Source organism: Hyperolius riggenbachi, chromosome 6 (genome assembly GCF_040937935.1).
Source record: "Hyperolius riggenbachi isolate aHypRig1 chromosome 6, aHypRig1.pri, whole genome shotgun sequence".
Lineage (NCBI taxonomy): Eukaryota > Metazoa > Chordata > Amphibia > Anura > Hyperoliidae > Hyperolius > Hyperolius riggenbachi.
The window spans coordinates 164,654,415-164,677,173 of record NC_090651.1 but is presented as its reverse complement, the minus strand read 5'-3'; the positions used below and the strand labels follow the sequence as shown (position 1 = coordinate 164,677,173).

Genomic DNA, 22,759 nt, shown 5'->3' with positions numbered 1-22,759 from the left:
CCCCTGACTCACCCTGACCCAGCCACCCTTTAACCTGCTCAAGCCACCCTGCACCCAGACCCACCCTGCAGCCGGACCCAGTCACACAGACCCAGCCACCCTGCACCCACCCTTTAGTCGGACCCTTCATATAGCCACCCACCCTGCATCCTAACCTAGCCATACCTTAATGGGAAAAAGCAGTGTGTGTGTGTGTGTGTGTGTGTGTGTGTGTGGTGGGGGGGGGGCGCACTTTCAGTGTTTGCCATAGGCGCCATATTACCCAGATACGCCTCTGCATCTGGGATCTTTTTTGCCAGCGGTACATAGGCAATAGGACTTTTCACCTGCTCTGAGCTAAATTGAATTGAATTAGGTGTTGCTCGCCTAGTTTTAGAACTCACCAGCGCTTATTACTAGCAAGTTTGAGAACTGCACAGCCTGGGCCCACAGTCTGGTCAATTTCAAATTCTTTGGGTGGTGCTTCTCAACACAACTGGACGTTGACCCAAAACATACAGCAAAAACAATCCAAGATTTTATTAAAGCACAGATATGGAATATTCTCCACTGGCCTAGTCAATCACCTGCTCTTAACCCAATGCGGCACCCAGTTCACTTTATGAAGATCAAATTTTGGACAGAAAGCCCTGCAAACAGCTGAAAACTTCTACAGTAAAGGCCTGGAAAAACATTACAGAGGAGGATACCTAATGTCTGGTGATGCCCATTGGTTGAAGACCTCAGGCAGCTATTGCATGAAAAGGATTTTCAACGAAAGTAGTAACTAATTAACTCCAGCCCACTGGCAGCGTAATGTGGGCGCGCACAGCTGTGGGTGTACTCCGATTGTCAGTTAATACAAAACAGTAATTTTAAAACCTCTGTTTTGCACCTAAAAGCGCAAAAGCAGGACGGTTTAAAACGTCCATTTTGCATTAACTACTTAAAGGGGCACTATGGCGAAAAATGTTACAATTTAAAATATGTGCAGACAAACAAATAAGAAGTATGTTTTTTCCAAAATAAAATGAGCCATAAATTACTTTTCTCCTATAATGCTGTCACTTACAGTAGGCAGTAGAAATCTGACAGAAGTGATAGGTTTTGGACTAGTCCATCTCTTCATAGGGGATTCTCAGCAAGGCTTTTATTCTTTATAAAGATATTCCCTAAAAGGATTTAAACAATGATGCTGGCCAGCTTTCCTGCTCCCTACACAGTTTTTTGGCAGTTGGACAGAGCAACTGCCATTCACTAAGTGCTTTTGAAAATAAATATATCCCTGAGAATCCCCAATAAAGAGATGGACTAGTCCAAAGCCTGTCACTTCTGTAGGATTTCTACAACCTACTGTAAGTGACAGCAACATAGGAGAAAAGTAATTTTTGGCTCATTTTACTCTGGAAAAAATGTACTTCTGAGGCTGATGATATTTGAACTTTCTCAGCCTATATAGCTGAACTTGTGAACTCAGAATTTACGATACCTCTGGGTCAATCCTAATCCCAGGTCTGTGAGCATGGAGTAAACAAGGATCCTTATCTCAGCTAACAACCTCTAACCCCATTTAGATGTTCTGTTTGAATTAAGGCATCTTAATGACATGTACCGTATTTATGCTTGAAAAAAATATCTGTTTTCCCTTTTGATGTAAAGCTGTCTGTACCACCAGTTTGCAAACTAACAGGATATAAGCCCAACGAAGGCTGCGAGGCCGAAAGCTTGCTTATTTTTATTCATTTTTAGTTAGCCAATAAATGGTATCATCCTGATTTAAAACTTCTTGCTTTTATTTGTATATGTTTACACATATTTTGAATGTTACACTTTTTCGCTGTAGTGCCTGTAACGATCGGTGTCAACACGCAGAGAGAATCTGATTATTGGTGGGCTGCAGACTCACCAATAATCCAGATATACACCGGATTATGAATGATCTGCAGAATCACCAATAATCCAGGTATGTCTAACCTCTGGACACCTGAGACGTGAGTGTACAGTATCACAGTAACACTTTGAGAGGGAACTGCCAGGAAGACTGGAGGCAGTGAGGAGAAGGAAATTCACCCCTAGACGTGGGTGAATTCCCTTAGGCCAAAGGCTCCCTAGGAGAGGGACCCAGGCCTGGTTGCAGGAAGCCCTGCTGCTAGTATGAACAGATTTGCCCTATCTGGTTGTGAGATCCTATCTCACTACAGCCTAGTGGCGAACCAAGGAAGTACAGGTATACAGTGCTAGTCTTGGATGTGTGGTCCGTAGTTACAGCACCCTGGAACTAGTCTAAAGCATAACATAGAACTGACACAGTATCCTAGTCTTGGGTGTGAGGTCCGTAGTCACAACACCCTGGAACTGGTCTAAAGCATAACATAGAACTGACACAGTATCCTAGTCTTGGGTGTGAGGTTCGTAGTCACAACACCCTGGAACTGGTCTAAAGCATAACATAGAACTGACATAGTATCCTAGTCTTGGGTGTGAGGCCGTAGTCACAACACCCTGGAACTGGTCTAAAGCATAACATGGAACAACATACATGGGAAGGTAATCTAGCTCAGTGTGGATTCCCAGGTCCGTCCTGGTTCAACCACACTGTAGGATCTAATATGAAGAGGAGGAGACTGGCACTAGATGTGGGCAAGAATCATTGGGTGCACCGGATCCTGTACAGTATGCTAAAACGTGCTCTCAGAAACATACATTGCATGCGGAGAAAAAGAAAATCGAGGCACTGTGATAGCAAAAATTAGGTAACTTTAATCCACGGTGTAACAGACAGCGGGGTATACAGTGGGGGTGAGGGGATGCCTAGCATCCCCTCACCCCCACTGTGTACCCCGCTGTCTGTTACACCGTGGATTAAAGGTACCTCATTTTTGCTATCACAGTGCCTCGATTTTCTTTTTCTCCGCACACTGTAGGATCTGACTGAGGTCTGTGTGCTAACACGTTAAGCATTTGAACGGCAGACGATGTGAGACTGAGGGACAAGTGGTTATATAGTGCAGCCTTGGGCAGCGCCGCCCAGTCCCTTCCAGCCAATACGCATCCATCCTCGGATCAGCTGACCGGCGGGGTCAGCTCATCCCTCCCTGCTTCCCATAAAGCTTCTGTCTTGCCGCGTGCGCGCGTGTATTCCGCAGCCTATGTGCACAGGAAGGCTGCATAGCATCAGACACATGTCGCCGCGTGCAAACCGCCAGAGCAGATGCGGAAACGGCCGTCATGCCGCCAGTGCACGTGGCGGCCATTCCGCAATCCTTCACAGTAAACCCCCCCCCCCGAGGAGTGGACTCCGGACACTATCCACCAGGCTTCCCAGGATGTGAGTCATGAAACTTCTGCGTGCATGCGGCACTCTGGTACCCAAGTTCTATCCTCCACACCATAACCTTTCCAGTGTACCAAATATTGCACAGAATTTTGCACCAGCCGGGAGTCCAGAATCTTCTCAACCTCATACTCAGGTTGATCATCAATCAATACGGGAGGGGGGGGGGGGGGAGTGGAATCCACCTGCACTGCTGGCTTGAGCAATGACACGTGGAATGATCTTACACCACGCATACTGGTAGGAAGATCAACGGCATAGGTGACAGCATTAATTCTTTTGGTGACTGGAAACGGTCCCACAAATTTAGGCCCTAATTTGGGTGACAGTTGTTTCAATGCCAGATGCCGCGTAGACACCCAGACCAAATCCCCTGGTGAAAAGTCCCATTCAGCAGTGCGTCTCTTGTCGGCCTGCTTTTTCTGAGACTTGAAAGCCTTTCCCAAATTTGTTTTCACCAAGGCCCAAATTTGTTTCAACGCCAGCTGCCAATCCTCCAATGCTGGGAACGGAGTAGATGCCACTGGCAAAGGAGCAAACTTAGGAGACCTCCCCGAGACCACCTGAAAAGGGGAGAACCCAGAGGAAGAACTTTTCAGGTTATTGTGCGCAAACTCTGCGAAAGGTAAAAATTTTACCCAGTCAGTTTGTGCATCAGCCACGTAGCATCTGAGAAACTGTTCCATGGATTGGTTGACCCTCTCAGTCTGGCCATTCGTCTGTGGGTGGTAGCCTGATGAAAATGAAAGATCCATGCCCATAGACTGACAAAATGCCCTCCAGAACTTAGATACGAATTGGACTCCCCTATCTGACACTACATTTTGCGGAATGCATGCAGCCGGAAAATGTGCAGGATGAAGAGGTTAGCCAGCTATTGAGCGGAGGAGAGTCCCTTCAGAGGGATAAAATGGGCCATCTTGCTGAATCTATCTACCACCACCCAGATGACAGTCATGCCTTCAGATCTGGGGAGTTCACCCACAAAATCCATGGACAGGTGCGTCCACGGTTCACTTGGAACTGGCAGGGGCTGCAAGGTCCTCACCGGAGCCTGTCGGGAAGGTTTGCTCCTAACACACACAGCACACTCCCTCACAAACTCCTTACAGTCCGTAGCTAGAGATGGCCACCACGCACACCTGGCAAGGAGATCCTGTGTCCTGGTGGCCCCTGGATGACCAGCATTCTTATGGGAGTGAAACAGCTGCAGAAGCTGCAGGCGGAAGGGCAAAGGCACAAATAACACTCCCTCGGGCTTCCCTTCTGGGACATCCTGCAGATATGGGGCCAAGGTGGCAGCCCAAACCGTCCAGGTTTCTGTGGCTGCCAAATCCACCCTTCGAGGCAGAATAGTCTCGGGTGCCGAAGGCTGTGCCGTTTCGGGTTCAAAACACCTGGACAAGGCATCAGCCTTAACGTTTTTACTACCAGGGGTATACGTAATTACAAAAGAGAATCTGGAAAAGAACAGTGACCATCGGGCCTGTCGGGGACTGAGTCTCTTAGCGTTTTCAATGTACTCCAAGTTTTTGTGATCTGTGTAAACTGTAATAACATGTTCTGCTCCTTCTAACCAATGTCGCCATTCCTCAAAGGCTAACTTGATGGCCAGGAGTTCTCGGTTGCCTATATCGTAGTTTCTCTCCGCTGGGGAGAACCTGCGGGAGAAGTAGGCGCATAGGTGAAGTTTACCCTGCAAACCGGAACGCTGAGACAGCACAGCCCCCACCCCCACCTCAGAGGCATCAACTTCTATTATGAACGGGAAGGTGACATCTACGTGTCTCAGGATGGGAGCAGAACAGAACAGTTTCTTTAGGGTACTAAAAGCCGTGAGAGCTTCCTCAGACCAGTGGTGAGTATCAGCCCCTTTATTAGTGAGACTAGTGAGGGGCGCAACCACTGTAGAGTACCCCTTAATAAATCTCCTGTAGTAATTCGCAAAACCCAGGAATCTCTGGAGGGCCTTCAGACCCACAGGCTGTGGCGAGTCCAGTACAGCAGAGACTTTCCCAGGGTCCATAGAGAGGCCCGAGGTAGATATTACATACCCTAAAAAAGCTACAGAGGTCACCTCAAAAATGCACTTTTCCAGTTTGGCGTACAATTGATTCTGTCTTAGTCTTTCCAGCACATTCTTGACATGTCTCCGATGTTCGGCAAGAGTGGCTGCAAAGACTAGTATATCATCAAGATATACCAATGCAAATTTACCCAAAATTGGTCTGAAAACCTCGTTAATTAGCTCTTGGAAGATGGCCGGGGCGTTGCACAACCCGAAGGGCATCACTAAGTACTCGTAATGCCCATTGGGTGTATTAAAGGCCGTCTTCCACTCGTCACCGTCCCTGATGTGCACCAGGTTGTATGCACCCCTTAAGTCCAATTTCGAGAAAATTTTAGCATTGGTGATCTGGGAGAATAAATCGTCAATCAGAGGTAGTGGGTAACGATTTTTCACAGTGATCTTATTTAGACCCCGATAGTCAATGCAGGGGCGGAGGCCTCCATCTTTTTTTTAACAAAAAAGAACCTAGCGCCCGCAGGTGACCAGGAGGGGTGGATAAATCCCTTAGCTAAATTTTCTTTGATGTACTCCTGCATTGCCAACTTCTCTGGCCCGGACAGGTTATAAAGGTGACCCCTAGGAGGCATACAACCAGATCTTAAGTCAATTGGATAATCAAAGGGACGGTGAGGGGGTAATCTGTCTGCTGATTTTGGACAAAAGACATCAGCATAATCTTTATACTGCTCTGGCAATCCTTCCACCTGAATACTGGTGTTATCCATGGTTACCTTTGCCAAACAATGATGATAACAGCGGGTAGACCAGCTCGTTAGCTGACCAGAGGCCCAATCAATCTGAGGAGCGTGAAGTCGCAACCATGGCAGACCAAGGATGATGGTGGAAGTTGCCATTCGTAACACAAAAAACTGCAGACTCTCTCTATGTAAAACCCCTATGGTGACCCCCAACTCTGGGGATTGAGACAGAGGGTATTTACTCTGCAAAGGAGAGTCATCCACCGCAGTAACTAACACCTTTTGGTTCAATGGGACAATAGGAATTCCCAATCTTTTAGAAAAATCATAGTCAATAAAATTGGCAGCCGAGCCGGAGTCGAGAAAGGCTTCAGTGGAAACTGTCTGGTCTCCCCATGAGATGGTGCATGGGAGGAGCAGTCGATCGTCTTTAAGAGGTCAATTCTGTGCGCTTAGGGTGTTACCTCTGACCACTCCTAAGCGACAGCGTTTCCCGACTTTTTGGGACAGTTCTCTGCTTTATGACCCTCCTCTGCACAGTACAAGCAGAGCTGTTCCTTCTTTCTACGAGTCTGCTCGACTCAGGACAATTTTGAACGTCCAATCTGCATGGGTTCAGGGGAAGGCGAGGTAGGTGGCGAGGAAGTGTAGGAAACATATCTCACACTACTCCTACCCCGACTTTGTCTCTGATACCGTAAGCGACGGTCTACTCTGATTGCTAGTGAAATGGCTTCATCAATGGTTTTAGGTTCAGGATATCCTAACATCAGATTAGACACTGCATCTGATAATCCTGACAAAAAACAATCCAACAATGCAAATGAGCCCCACCTAGCTGACACTGCCCACTTCCTGAACTCCGCTGCATACCGAATCTCTGCCTTGCCGCAACATCTTGAGCTTCCGCTCAGCGGTCGAGGCAGAGTCCGGATCATCGTAAATTATGGCCGTAGCTTTGACAAATTCCTCCACAGAGGTCAGAGCCCCATCACCTGGCGGAAGACCATATGCCCAGGTCTGGGAATCCCCAGTCAACAGTGTCTTAATAAAGGTAATTCTCTGGGACACAGTACCTGAAGCATTAGGTCTTAACTCAAAGTAAGAAAACACTCGATTTTTAAAGTTTCGAAAGTCAGATCTATGACCAGAAAACCTCTCAGGCACAGGCATATGTAAGTCTGTAACAAGAGGGGATCGCACTGAGTTAACAGTCGTCTGAAGAGCTTGTATAGACCCAGACAAAGCATTAATCTGGGTCTGATGACTATCCAGCACGCTAATGCAATTCTCCACCCAGGTGGTGAGTGCAAGCAGACGACTGTCAAGTGTGTCCATATTGCTTTGGTCTGCCGTTCTGTAACGATCGGTGTCAACACGCAGAGAGAATCTGATTATTGGTGGGCTGCAGACTCACCAATAATCCAGATATACACCGGATTATGAATGATCTGCAGAATCACCAATAATCCAGGTATGTCTAACCTCTGGACACCTGAGACGTGAGTGTACAGTATCACAGTAACACTTTGAGAGGGAACTGCCAGGAAGACTGGAGGCAGTGAGGAGAAGGAAATTCACCCCTAGACGTGGGTGAATTCCCTTAGGCCAAAGGCTCCCTAGGAGAGGGACCTAGGCCTGGTTGCAGGAAGCCCTGCTGCTAGTATGAACAGATTTGCCCTATCTGGTTGTGAGATCCTATCTCACTACAGCCTAGTGGCAAACCAAGGAAGTACAGGTATACAGTGCTAGTCTTGGGTGTGTGGTCCGTAGTTACAGCACCCCGGAACTAGTCTAAAGCATAACATAGAACTGACACAGTATCCTAGTCTTGGGTGTGAGGTCCGTAGTCACAACACCCTGGAACTGGTCTAAAGCATAACATAGAACTGACACAGTATCCTAGTCTTGGGTGTGAGGTCCGTAGTCACAACACCCTGGAACTGGTCTAAAGCATAACATGGAACAACATACATGGGAAGGTAATCTAGCTCAGTGTGGATTCCCAGGTCCGTCCTGGTTCAACCACACTGTAGGATCTGACTGAGGTCTGTGTGCTAACACGTTAAGCATTTGCAACGGCAGACAATGTGAGACTGAGGGACAAGTGGTTATGTAGTGCAGCGCTGGCCAGCGCCGCCCAGTCCCTTCCAGCCAATCCGCATCCATCCTTGGATCAGCTGACCGGCGGGGTCAGCTGATCCCTCTCTGCTTCCCATAAAGCTTCTGTCTTGCCGCGTGCGCGCGTGTATTCCGCAGCCTATGTGCACAGGAAGGCTGCAAAGCATCAGACACATGTCGCCGCGTGTAAACCGCCGGAGCAGACGCGCAAACGGCCGCCATGCCGCCAGAGCATGCGGTGGCCATTCCGCAATCCTTCACAGTGCCCCTTTAAAATGAAAATGTTATTTTCAAGTTATGAAAATATGTCTTATTGACATTTGAACCTTTATACAGTATATTGTGTATCAATTTTTTTCTAGAATGATTGTTCAACTCATTAAATTAATGTTGTTTCAATTCCATTGTGGTGATAAACAAATAAAATTATGTAAATTGTCCAAAGTGCCCAAATATATATGGACCTTACTGTAAGGCTGGGATTAGGACCCACAATTTCTGCTATTTTTTGTACATATTTTGTTGGAGTGCATGTATTGTGGGGCAGAGCAAGGGCACACAAAATAGCGCTGTTCCTGCCCCTCGCCCGCTGAAAAGTGGGAGGACATAGAGACCCCACCAGCTCCCCATGTAGAGATGGCTCAAACTGTTCGCCGGCAGACAGTATTCTGCAAACTTCCAATGTTCGCTTTCATGGCGAACATTTGGTGTGTTTGACCCGCCCCCTATACATCATTAGAGATGTAGCAAACGGTTCACGGCGAACGGTTCCAGGCGAACATTGGGAGTTTGCGTTCGCCTGCGCCAGGCGAACCTTTGCGGAAGTTCGATTCGCCCCATAATGCACTATGAGGGTCAACTTTGACCCTCTGCATCACAGTCAGCAGGCACATTGTAGCCATTCAGGCTACAGTAAGCCCTGGAGCCCCACCCCCCTTATATAAGGCAGGGTCCGGCGGCCATTACACTCACTCGTGTGCCTGCTATTAGACAGACTAGGGCAAGCTGCTGCAGACTTGTTCTTCTAGGGACAGATTAGTTAGGTTCTTGGCTGCTTAGTTTGCTCCTGGCTGATTGTTATTGCTTTTATAGCAACCTAGCTCTTTTCAGAGCTCATCCTGTACTTTATTTTTTTACTGTGTGTCAAACTGACACTTTTGTTGCATGCACAGCCTTGCTAATTGATAGTGTGTGTGTGCCACTGCCAGCAGCCCAGCACATTCAGTGACTGACTACCTGTGTGTGTGACAGGGAGCTGCACATTGTACTACCCAGTACTGCATATACCCAGTACCTGTTGTGTTTACTTAACCCACCTCATCACTGCATATACCTAGCTTTGTGTTGAGTGAACCCAGCTCACTGCATCCTACTACTACCTGTTGTGTTTACTTAACCCACCTCATCACTGCACATAACTACCTGTAGTGTTGAGTGAACCCAGCTCACTGCATATACCTACTACCTGTTGTGTTTACTTAACCCACCTCCTCACTGCACATAACTACCTGTTGTGTTGAGTGAACCCAGCTCACTGCATATACCTACTACCTGTTGTGTTGAGTGAACCCAGCTCACTGCATATACCTACTACCTGTTGTGTTTACTTAACCCACCTCATCACTGCACATAACTACCTGTTGTGTTAAGTGAACCCAGCTCACTGCATATACCTACTACCTGTTGTGTTGAGTGAACCCAGCTCACTGCATATACCTACTACCTGTTGTGTTTACTTAACCCACCTCATCACTGCACATAACTACCTGTTGTGTTGAGTAAACCCAGCTCACTGCATATACCTACTACCTGTTGTGTTGAGTGAACCCAGCTCACTGCATATACCTACTACCTGTTGTGTTGAGTGAACCCAGCTCACTGCATATACCTACTACCTGTTGTTTTTACATAACCCACCTCATCACTGCACATAACTACCTGTTGTGTTGAGTAAACCCAGCTCACTGCATATACCTGCTACCTGTTGTGTTGAGTGAACCCAGCTCACTGCATATACCTACTACCTGTTGTGTTTACTTAACCCACCTCATCACTGCACATAACTACCTGTTGTGTTGAGTAAACCCAGCTCACTGCATATACCTACTACCTGTTGTGTTTACTTAACCCACCTCATCACTGCACATAACTACCTGTTGTGTTGAGTAAACCCAGCTCACTGCATATACCTACTACCTGTTGTGTTTACTTAACCCACCTCATCACTGCACATAACTACCTGTTGTGTTGAGTAAACCCAGCTCACTGCATATACCTACTACCTGTTGTGTTGAGTGAACCCAGCTCACTGCATATACCTACTACCTGTTGTGTTGACTTTACCCACCTCGTCATCACTGCATATACCTAGCTTTGTGTTGAGTGAACCCAGCTCACTGCATATACCTACTACCTGTTGTGTTGAGTGAACCCGGCTCACTGCATCCTACTACCTGTTATGTTGAGTGAACCCACCTCACTGCATCCAAGTAGCTTTACTGTTCAGTGAACCCAGCTCACTGCATCTAGAGATGAGCGTAATGACGTAATTACGATTTCGCGAAATTTCGCGTAATTAGTGTAATTACGATTATGGCCGTAAGTACATAATCGTAATGAAGAAGGATTTCGTGAAATTTCGCGTTAGCGTAATTTTTCGCGTAATTTTCGCATTACTGTGGGTATTACGAAATTAATACGTATGGTCATGCTCCCAAGCGGAAAAGTTGACGGATCATGGATCAATGTTAGGTAGCCGCCGACTTTAAGGGTTAATAGCAAAGTTAAATGCTAAGAGCCTCAAATTTGGAGAATATATTAAGGAGATCAGAAGGAATAAGAGGAAAAAAAAATTTTCAAAAGACCTTATAGTTTTTGAGAAAATCGATGTTAAAGTTTCAAAGTAAAAATGTATACAGTTAAAAACCCGCCAACTTTAACGGTTAATAGCAAAGCCTGCTTAAAGTTTAGGAACACCAAATTCCTAGGGTATATTAAGGGGATCAGTGGGAATAAGAGGAAAACATTTTTTTTCAAAAAGACCTTATAGTTTTTGAGAAAATCGATTTTTAAGTTTCAAGGGCAAAAATGTCTTTTAAATGCGGAAAATGTCAGTTTTTTTTGCACAGGTAACAATAGTGTATTATTTTCATAGATTCCCCCAAGTGGGAAGAGTTTTACTTACTTCGTTCTGAGTGTAGGAAATATAAAAAAAAAACGACGTGGAGTCCCCCCTCCCAGACCTCTTTAACCCCTTGTCCCCCATGCAGGCTGGGATAGCCAGAATGCGGAGCACCGGCCGCGTGGGGCTCCGCACCCTGACTATACCAGCCCGCATGGTCCATGGATTGGGGGGTCTCGGAAGGGGAGGGGCAGCCAAGCTTTCCCCTCCCCCTCCGAGCCCTTGTCCAATCCAAGGACAAGGGGCTCTTCTCCACCTCCGATGGGCGGTGGAGGTGGAGGCCGCGATTTCCTGGGGGGGGGGGGGGGGGGTTCATGGTGGAATCTGGAAGTCCCCTTTAAAAAGGGGTCCCCCAGATGCCCAACCCCCCTTCCCAGGAGAAATGAGTATAGAGGTACTTGTACCCCTTACCCATTTCTTTTAAGAGTTAAAAGTAAATAAACACACAAACACTTAGAAAAAGTATTTTAATTGAACAAAAAACATAACCATGAAAAAAGTCCTTTAATATTCTTAATTAACCAATAATACTTACCTGTCCCTTTAAATAAATGATCCCTCGCAATATTCTCGGAAATGTTCTATCAGTTACAATGTAACAAAGTTATTACAATGTAACAACTTTGTTACATTGTAACTACGCCGCACCCGACGTCACTCGCCGCTCAGCCGCCGCAGCATTACGCGTCCGTGCAGGACGCTAAGTCCCCGCCGGCCCCCGCTGTCCACCCCGCCCACATCTGTCACCCACATGTCACCCACATGTGAGTGACATGTGGGTGACATGTGGGAGAGGCGGGGAGGGCAGCGGAGCCGGCGGAACTTAGTGTCCTGCACGGAGTCCGGACCCGACAGAGCTCTGAGCTATATAGCTCAGAGCTCTCTAAGCATCTTTGTATTTGGGCTCCAAGGAGCCCCATTGGTCCTTAGCAGACCAATGGGGTTCCTTCAAATCAGAAGGAACCCCATTGGTCTGCTAAGGACCAATGGGGCTCCTTAGAGCCCAAATACAAAGATGCTTAGAGAGCTCTGAGCTATATAGCTCAGAGCTCTGTCGGGTCCGTGCAGCACGGACGCGTATGCGGCGGCTGAGCGGCGAGTGGCGTCGGGTGCGGCGTAGTTACAATGTAACAAAGTTGTTACATTGTAATAACTTTGTTACATTGTAACTGATAGAACATTTCCGAGGATATTGCGAGGGATCATTTATTTAAAGGGACAGGTAAGTATTAATAATTAATTAAGAATATTAAAGGACTTTTTTCGTGGTTATGTTTTTTGTTCAATTAAAATACTTTTTCTAAGTGTTTGTGTGTTTATTTACTTTTAACTCTTAAAGGAAATGGGTAAGGGGTACAAGTACCTCTATACTCATTTCTCCTGGGAGGGGGGGTGGGCATCTGGGGGACCCCTTTTTAAAGGGGACTCCCAGATTCCACCATGAACCCCCCCCCTAACCAGGAAATCGCGGCCTCCACCTCCACCGCCCATCGGAGGTGGAGAAGAGCCCCTTGTCCTTGGATTGGACAAGGGATCGGAGGGGGAGGGGAAAGCTTGGCTGCCCCTCCCCTTCCGAGACCCCCCCAATCCATGGACCATGCGGGCTGGTATTGTCAGGGTGCGGAGCCCCACGCGGCCGGTGCTCCGCATTCTGGCTATCCCAGCCTGCATGGGGGACAAGGGGTTAAAGGGGTCTGCGAGGGGGGACCCCATGTCGTTTTTTTTTTATATTTCCCACACTCAGAACGAAGTAAGTAAAACTCTTCCCACTTGGGGGAATCTATGAAAATAATACACTATTGTTATCTGTGCAAAAAAAACTGACATTTTCCGCATTTAAAAGACATTTTTGCCGTTGAAACGTAAAAATCGATTTTCTCAAAAACTATAAGGTCTTTTTGAAAAAAAAATTTTTCCTCTTATTCCCACTGATCCCCTTAATATACCCTAGGAATTTGGTGTTCCTAAACTTTAAGCAGGCTTTGCTATTAACCGTTAAAGTCGGCGGGTTTTTAAATGTATACATTTTTACTTTGAAATTTTAACATCGATTTTCTCAAAAACTTTAAGGTCTTTTTGAAAAAATTTTTTTCCTCTTATTCCTCCTGATCTCCTTAATATATTCTCCAAATTTGAGGCTCTTAGCATTTAAGGGGGCTTGGCTATTAACCCTTAAAGTCGGCGGCTTTTTTATATTATACGGAGCGTTACGGTTTAACGCGAAATTACGGTAGCGTTTAATGCGAAATTACGGCATGAACGAAATGCGAAATTACGCGTTGAAAATTACGCTTATGGTATTTTCAATTACGATTTTAATGGCAATTACGCTACCGTAATTTCGCATCGTAATCGCAAATTTCGCATGCGTAATTATAGTAATGCGAAATTACGAAAATTTCGGCTCAACTCTAACTGCATCCTACTACCTGTTGTGTTGAGTGAACCCACCTCACTGCATCCTAGTACCTTTACTGTTCAGTGAACCCAGCTCACTGCATCCTAGTACCTTTACTGTTCAGTGAACCCAGCTCACTGCATCCTACTACCTGTTGTGTTGAGTGAACCCACCTCACTGCATCCTAGTACCTTTACTGTTCAGTGAACCCAGCTCACTGCATCCTACTACCTGTTGTGTTGAGTGAACCCACCTCACTGCATCCAAGTACCTTTACTGTTAGTGAACCCAGCTCACTGCATCCTACTACCTGTTGTGTTGAGTGAACCCACCTCACTGCATCCTAGTACCTTTACTGTTCAGTGAACCCAGCTCACTGCATCCTAGTACCTTTACTGTTCAGTGAACCCAGCTCACTGCATCCTACTACCTGTTGTGTTTACTTAACCCACCTCATCACTGCACATAACTACCTGTTGTGTTGAGTGAACCCAGCTCACTGCATATACCTACTACCTGTTGTGTTGAGTGAACCCAGCTCACTGCATATACCTACTACCTGTTGTGTTCAGTGAACCCAGCTCACTGCATATACCTACTACCTGTTGTTTTTACTTAACCCACCTCATCACTGCACATAACTACCTGTTGTGTTGAGTAAACCCAGCTCACTGCATATACCTACTACCTGTTGTGTTGAGTGAAAGAGGAGTCGTGTGGGGAAGGAGAGGAGTCAGACTCTGATGATGGTGATGATGAGGAAGGTGTTTCTGTGGAGGAGGAAGAGGCGGCAGAAAGAGAACAACCGCGGCAGCCATCACAGGGGGCTTCTGCTGCTCCACGTTCCCGTGGTATTGTTAGTGGCTGGGGGGAGGAAGAGGAGATGCGTCCCGTCACTGAGGAAGAGCAAGAGGAGATGGAGAGTACGTCTGCATCCAGCTTTGTGCAGATGTCCTCTTTCATGTTGTGCAGCCTGTTGAGGGACCCCCGTATCAAAAAACTCAAGACGAATGAACTGTACTGGGTGGCCACGCTACTAGACCCTCGGTACAGGCACAAAGTGGTGGACCTCTTACCAACTCAACAAAAGGCGGAAAGGATGCAGCACTTGCAGAACAAGCTGTCGATGATGCTTTACAATGCATTTAAGGGTGATGTGGCTGCACAACGCAATCAAGGTACCACTGGCAGTAACCCTCCTCCTCCCAAGTCCACGCAGGCAAGGACAGGACGCTCCAGCAATCTCAGGGTGATGTCGGACATGCGGACGTTCTTTAGTCCAACTCCTCGCCATAATCCTTCCGGATCCACCCTCCACCAACGCCTGGACCGGCAGGTAGCCGACTACCTGGCCTTGAGTGTGGATGTAGACTCTGTGAAAAGCGACGATGAACCCTTGGACTACTGGTTGCGCAGGCTTGACCTGTAGCCAGAGCTGTCCCAATTTGCCATACAACTTCTCTCTTGCCCTGCCGCAAGCGTCCTGTCAGAAAGGACCTTCAGTGCAGCTGGAGGCATAGTTACTGAGAAGAGAAGTCGCCTAAGTCACGACAGTGTTCAGTACCTGACCTTTATCAAAATGAATGAGGAATGGATCACGGAGGGCTACTGCACGATCGAAGACTAAGTCAGTCCCCACACACAGCATCTCTGCCTGCAGGCCGCTTGACTGCCTTCTCCGCCACCACCAACAGGGTCCAGTAGGGATGAGCGTAATGACCTAATTACGAATTTTCGAAATTTCGCGAAATTACTACAATTACGATTTTAGCAGTAATCGAAATTTCGTAATTTTCGCTAATTACGCAAATTTTCGTAATTACGAAATTTAGTATTTTAAAGTTTGCAAAGGTTTCTATCCCTCTAGATGCCTAAAATGAATAACCAACCTCCTCCTCCTCCTCTCCCGCTCTCTCTCTCTCTCTCTGTGTGTGATCTGTAGTATTTCAAAACCATACTCACATTCATGACATGTCCAGGGATCAAACCCAGGCCAACCACATGGAAGACAGCTATGCTCACCACCATACCACCAAACACACACTAAATAGACTGCTAACCTAAATCTTACTTGTAGACAGTCATATGAGACACATGCTGGGTGCAGGGCTTTGTGATTGGACCATGCGATAGAGTGAGGTGCAAAAATGAAATCATGCCTAGCAGAGGATGGTTTCACAGTGCTAAATGCTAGGCTGGCTGTGGTGCAATTGGTTAGTGCGTCTGGCTGGTAACAGCAAGGTTACAGGTTCGATTCCATCCAGGCATGTCTTTTCCTTTTGCGTTCAACAGTTGTCCAAACAGAGCCAACAGAGCCCCAGATAGCCATGTAGAGTTAGGTCACAGCTAGCCTGGCTGTGGTGCAATTGGTTAGTGTGTCTGGCTGGTAACAGCAAGGTTACAGGTTCGATTCCATCCAGGCATGTCTTTTCCTTTTGCGTTCAACAGTTGTCCAAACAGAGCCAACAGAGCCCCAGATAGCCACGTAGAGTTAGGTCACAGCTAGCCTGGCTGTGGTGCAATTGGTTAGTGTGTCTGGCTGGTAACAGCAAGGTTACAGGTTCGATTCCATCCAGGCATGTCTTTTCCTTTTGCGTTCAACAGTTGTCCAAACAGAGCCAACAGAGCCCCAGATAGCCATGTAGAGTTAGGTCACAGCTAGCCTGGCTGTGGTGCAATTGGTTAGTGTGTCTGGCTGGTAACAGCAAGGTTACAGGTTTGATTCCATCCAGGCATGTCTTTTCCTTTTGCGTGCGCGCGCTGCGCCATTGAACCCCATGGGGTATTTTGCGTGCGTAAAACTTTACGCATGCAAAACTTTGTGCTCGGTGTTTGGACAACTGTTGAACGCAAAAGGAAAAGACATGCCTGGATGGAATCGAACCTGTAACCTTGCTGTTACCAGCCAGACACACTAACCAATTGCACCACAGCCAGGCTAGCTGTGACCTAACTCTACATGGCTATCTGGGGCTCTGTTGGCTCTGTTTGGACAACTGTTGAACGCAAAAGGAAAAGACATGCCTATATGGAATCGAACCTGTAACCTTGCTGTTACCAGCCAGACGCACTAACCAATTGCACCACAGCCAGCCTAGCATTTAGCATTGTGAAACCATCCTCTGCTAGGCATGATTTCATTTTTGCACCTCACTCTATCGCATGGTCCATGGTCCAATCACAAAGCCCTGCACCCAGCATGTGTCTCATATGACTGTCTACAAGTAAGATTTAGGTTAGCAGTCTATTTAGTGTGTGTTTGGTGGTATGGTGGTGAGCATAGCTGTCTTCCATGTGGTTGGCCTGGGTTTGATCCCTGGACATGTCATGAATGTGAGTATGGTTTTGAAATACTACAGATCTCGAGAGAGAGAGAGAGAGAGAGAGAGAGAGAGAGAGAGAGAGAGAGAGAAGGAGGGCTGGCTGGCTGGCTGTGCTATTCATTTTAGGCATCTAGAGGGATAGAAACCCTTACAAACCTGAAAAAGTAAAATTTCGGTTGGAGACACGAAATTCGTCATTACGGGAGTGAAATTTCGATTACGAAATTGTAAATTACGATTTGAAAATTAATTACGAAATTACGAATTTGGGTCGTAATGTTAAATTTCGCATTCGTAATAAAAGCAGTTCGAAATTTCGAAAATTTCGGCTCATCTCTAGGTCCAGGACTCTAGGCGGATTCCTGAATTTTTAAGGCCGCTGCTAGCAGCAGCCTCTACACTAATTTTTCTGGTGCGTGTACATGTGCCCATCCCCCTTCGTGATCATTACCTTGCCGCGGTGAAGGGGCTTGCGCATCACAATGAAGCAATGACATCCGGCTATTTGAGTGTCTCGGGTGGCGGTGGCACACAAAAGATAATAAGGTCGTTGCTTCATTGTGGTCAGACCAAATTTGATCAGCTGGACAGTCACTGTTCTGTCATTCAGCTACATCAGCCGGGCGAGCATATGGGCTGAAAAGCCACCATCACCTGCACTTTCGTCATGGTGCGCACCAGTCCAGCACGGCCGTCACTGCACAAACGGCTGTTTGCAGTCACTGCATACCTTTCACTGCATCTGTGACTGCACATTATACCTGGCAGTCAGTGCATAACTTGCACTTGAATGGATACACTTTTAAACAATTTAAAAATACAACCATCTAAACTTTCAAACAATTTAAAAATACAACCATCGAAAGTTTCAAACAATTTAAAAATACAACCATCTATCATTTTCAAACAATTTAAAAAAAGGGCAAAAAAACTTGCCCTCCGTAAAACATTCTTGGCAAATGCTTTCGACTTGGTTTGTCTTCCGCTGGGTCAAGGGTCCATCTGACCACAGATGCCTGGTCTGCAAAGCACGGTCAGGGCAGCTACAGCATGGGTCTCAGCAGGCTCCCACTTCGGGCCGGAAATTAACCTTCATTCCCCGCGGTGACAGTGGCAGACTTGCCCTCCATAACGGATTCCCGTTAAAAGGATTTAAAGTTGATTCATTACAGTTAGGGCCTGTCTGCTTGCCTGCTGCCCTCCTTGGATGTGCAGTGGTAGCCGTTGCTCAGGCTCCACACCGGATTCAAACCCCTCATTCCCCGGGCCATTACCCGGGGTCACTCACAAATGGCAGACTTGCCCGCCTCCATATGATTCTCGTGAAAGGAATGTGGTGTCATCTTTGCCCACCATAACGGATTCCCGTTAAAGGATTTAAAGTTGATTCATGACAATTAGGGCCGCAAAAGGTCCTCCTGAGTCCTGTATTGTTATTTTTGGTCACTACCTCAGGGCGGGCGTGCATGCCTGCCTGCTGCCCTCCTTGCCTGGATATGCAGTGGTAGCCGTTGCTCAGGCTCCACACCGGATTCAAACCCCTCATTCCTCGGCCATTACCCGGGGTCACAAATGGCAGACTTGCCCGCCTCCATATGATTCTCGTGAAAGGAATATGGTGTCATCTTTGCCCGCCATAACGGATTCCCGTTAAAGGATTTAAAGTACATTCATTTCAAATACACAGCAGGGCCTCGAAGGTCTCAGCAGGCTCCCACTTCGGGCCGGAATCCAACCTTCATTCCCCGGCCATTACCCGGGGTCACAATGCCAGACTTGCCCGCCTCCATAGGATTCTCATTGTAGCGGTACTGAACAAGTACACAGCAACAAAACGTAAGCTTTTTAACAATGCCATGGAAAGTTGAGAAGTAAGTCACACATTACCTGACATCACTGAGTGAGGAAGAGCAATCTCACCATGTTGCGCAGTAGTCCAGCATGGCCATCACTACACAAACAGCTGTTTGCGGTGCGTTACACAGTGAGTTTGGTGTGTCAGTGTGAAGCAGTACTCTAATTACACTCCCTGATTGATGTATACACATGCAAGATGTTTTAAAGCACGTTAGGCCTGCAATTTAGCATTCAATGTGATTTCTGCCCTTAAAACGCTGCTTTGCGTCACATCCAGATTTTTCCCCGGGACTTTTGGCATGTATCCCACTCCGCCATGCCCCCCTCCAGGTGTTAGACCCCTTGAAACATCTTTTCCATCACTTTTGGGGCCAGCATAATTTTTTCTATTTTTCAAAGTTCGCCTCCCCATTGAAGTCTATTGCGGTTCGCGAACTTTTCCACGAACCGAACCTTCCGCGGAAGTTCGCAAACCCGGTTCGCGAACCAAAAATCGGCGGTTTGCGACATCTCTATACATCATCGAGCTAAACTTTGACCCCTTACCTCACAGTCAGCCAACACATGGCAGCCAATCAGCTAACACCCCCTCCTGGACCCCTCACCCCCCTATCAAAAAGCAGTTGCAGTGGCGATATTGGAATCATTCTCTGCTGACTGTTGGTGAGAGCAGGGTCAGACCTGATGCAGATAGGTAGGGAAAGCATTAGCTAGGCCCATGTTCTTGTTCCTCACTTGCTGTGAAAACACCCCAAACAGCCCTTTTGAAGGCTAGCACCGGTCTCCTGTGTTTTTTTTGTAAGACACTCCACAGCCCAAATCAAGTTACACAGCGGTACTATACTATACATACTATACTATGCAATCCCCCCCCGACTGCAGAGCTGTTGCGAATCCACTTAGATTGTTGAGCTTGAACCCATAGGTGTTGTCTATCACCCATAAACCTTGTTTAGTTAATGCATGAAGAATACGAAACAGAAGAAGAATCCCCTCATTCCTCTACAGAGTACCTGCACATCACTCTAAAGCCTCATCTACACAGTACAATTTTCCATCAGATAGACGGATCTATTAGATAGATCTAATGAGGAAGTGCATCGTGTGTAGACGTCCAAATTGTTTCAGGTCAATTTTGCATTACATTTTGCTTTGATAAGTACCCCAAATGTAACGTAATCCGATTTGACCGGTTGGAAATTATCTAATAGATCTGAGCTTACAGAAAATTGTACCGTGTAGATGAGGCTTTAGATGTACCCACAGCTAGATTGTCTAGGGCCCTATTGATGTTCTTTGTTCCGGTCTACACCCTCTACATATACTCTTACCATAGTTTTGATTTCTACTTAACAGCTACTCTACAGCTATATCCTAAGTTTGGTTAACCTCCTGTGCAGTATGCCCAACATTGTGTCGGGCATACCACTCGCTCGCCTCAGGAATCCCCCAGGATTAATCCAACAGACTGCATGGCTGCAAAAGGCTTAGCTAGCACTAGGCTAGCTAGTATAGGTGGCCAGCACCCCCCCGATCGCCCTGATCCACCCGCTTATACATTACCCAGCCTGGTTACAGCGATTGGCGCAGCCTCCACGCACAGCTCCGGTCTCTCTATGGGAAGTATCGGGTCTGTGCATGACGGCGGAGACGTCATATACGATCCTCCCCATAGAGAATCACGGAGCTGTGCAGGGAGGCAGCGCCGATCACTGTAGCCAGGCTGGGTAATGTATAAGCGGGTGGATCAGGGCAATCAGGGGGTGCTGGCCACCTATACTAGCTCGCCTAGTGCTAGCTAAGCCTTTTGCAGCCGTGCAATCTGTTGGATTAATCCTGGGGACTCTAAAGCTGCAAAACCTCCTGAGCGGCGTAACGCTCAGGAGGTTAAAGCAGTAGGGCTGTCCCTGTCCCATGCTATCCCAGGGAAAAATAAAACAGATATATATGCAAATACTTGTTATACTTATATCTATTATACTGTCCATGTTTTGATTTCAGCGAATTTTTTATAGTAAATAAAGAGAAAATTGTTTTAGGCATTTTCCATCATTATTACCTCTGACGAAGCCAATCCTGATGTCATTTGCTCCCTTAGGCCATATACAGTAATCAGTTACATTGCAAAATAATTCTGCATACCAACTCACTGCCCAGTACTGCGTTGTAACTGGTCATGTTATTCTAACTCACTGCAGGCTTTGTATTAAAGTCTATGCCCAGTCTACATTGCAGTTCACACTCATAACACATGCATTGTGCAATTGATCACTGTGAACCTAGCCTTTCTTTTTTTCCATATGCCTCCATGGCAGCATACATATGGGTTAAGCCCCACCCCTACCAATTAACAGGACCTTAGCTATAAAAGAAAGTGACCCCTAGCGAGCAGCATTCTCATTTTTGTCCTCACCTCCGAACAGGTTCCTTAGTGTTTCATCGCTATTTATTTTTATTTTACTCTTACCTCGCCGACATTCCTGCGGCGTTCCGGCCAGGTTCAGCCTCTCCTGGTCGCAGCCCTGTTGTCATGACTAAATGTCAAATTATTCAGGGACCTTATATCTGGGGTGATGGTGGGAGCGTGATCTAAATGATCTTTGCCCCCCCTTTATGGCTGCTTTGCATGACTTAAATACGATTGCAGAGCACAGTGTGATCCTTCTCACCTTTTTTTCTTCCTTTCTGCTGTCTGCAGTTGCACAGGTTAGTGGTGCATAGTTCAGCTTCTCCTGCTGGGTGTTTGGTGCTGCTGAGTGTTCAGTGTGATCCCTCTCACCTGTATCTCTTGCTCTGTCTGCTGACTGCTCAGGCTCCATGATGTGAGGCATACTTCAGCCTCTCCAGGTCCTGCAGCATCTCCCTGCATCCCCTGTCTCACAGTGAAAGGCTCTGAAGCACATGGCTTAGAGTGCATTCCAGCTTGGAACGCACAGCCATCAGACCAGGAAGTGTTTGCAGTAACTGCTCTCCAATCCCTGCTCTGGACACAGCAGAGATCTCCTCACAGCTGAGCTCTCCTCCCCTCCTCTCACCAGGCTGGATACACACAGGACTGTGCTGGCTGCAACACTACCTCCCTCTATGTCTGGCTTAAAGGTAAAGGCACTATTATTTGCTGTCCCTCTGATGTAATGCTTCTCAAGCTGCAGGAGGAGGTAAGTTATTCCAAGTATCTTGGTAGCACTATGTACTATATTTTATCATCTGCCATTCTCATTATAAACAGTTATATGAACAGTATTGTGTACTATGTGCAATATAAATGACATAGCATTCCTTGCATGAAAGTATTATCTGATTTCTTATTTTTCTACTACGTTTCATGTACATCTTATCTTACTTATTTCATCTCTTGCGGTCCGTTGGACTGCATTCTGGATCACACTGTGTCAGAAACAGATAATTCTAAGGTCAATAGGTAAGAGTCATACAGGTAAGTGACCCCGCTTTTCTACAAAAAAAGAGAGCACACCTTCCATAAATGGGCTGTACTTTTTTATATACAAGCCCAGGAAGAAGAGAACAAAGGAGGGCAAGTTCCCACCACAGTTCTAGGACATTAGTTCTTTGTCATCATTTGAGATCCTGCTTTAGATCTTTATATCATCGCTCAGGATCCTGCTCAAGGAGCAGGTAAATAATCTGCCTGGGAACTGGAGGATCAGGTCCCAGTTAAAGGCACCATAGCCCCCCAGATTGCTGGGCTTGTGGTGACAGAACCATGCCAGGGAAATCAGTAAAGTAGATCTGTTTCGACCAGATGGGAAAAGAGCCAGAGTTCCACCAGATGCAGA

The 22,759-nt window shown here is 46.8% G+C and overlaps 1 protein-coding gene across 1 annotated transcript in view; it reads right to left on the bottom strand.

The window, feature by feature from the left end:
- Nucleotides 1-21,953, bottom strand: part of TMCO1 (transmembrane and coiled-coil domains 1) — a 104,236-nt gene extending 82,283 nt beyond the window's left edge. Inside the window, exon 1 of the mRNA XM_068240171.1 lies at nt 21,742-21,953. Within this exon, the coding sequence (XP_068096272.1) occupies nt 21,742-21,793 (52 nt within the window). The 5' untranslated portion in view covers nt 21,794-21,953. The remainder of the gene's footprint in view (nt 1-21,741) is intronic.
- Nucleotides 21,954-22,759: the final 806 nt, after the last annotated feature.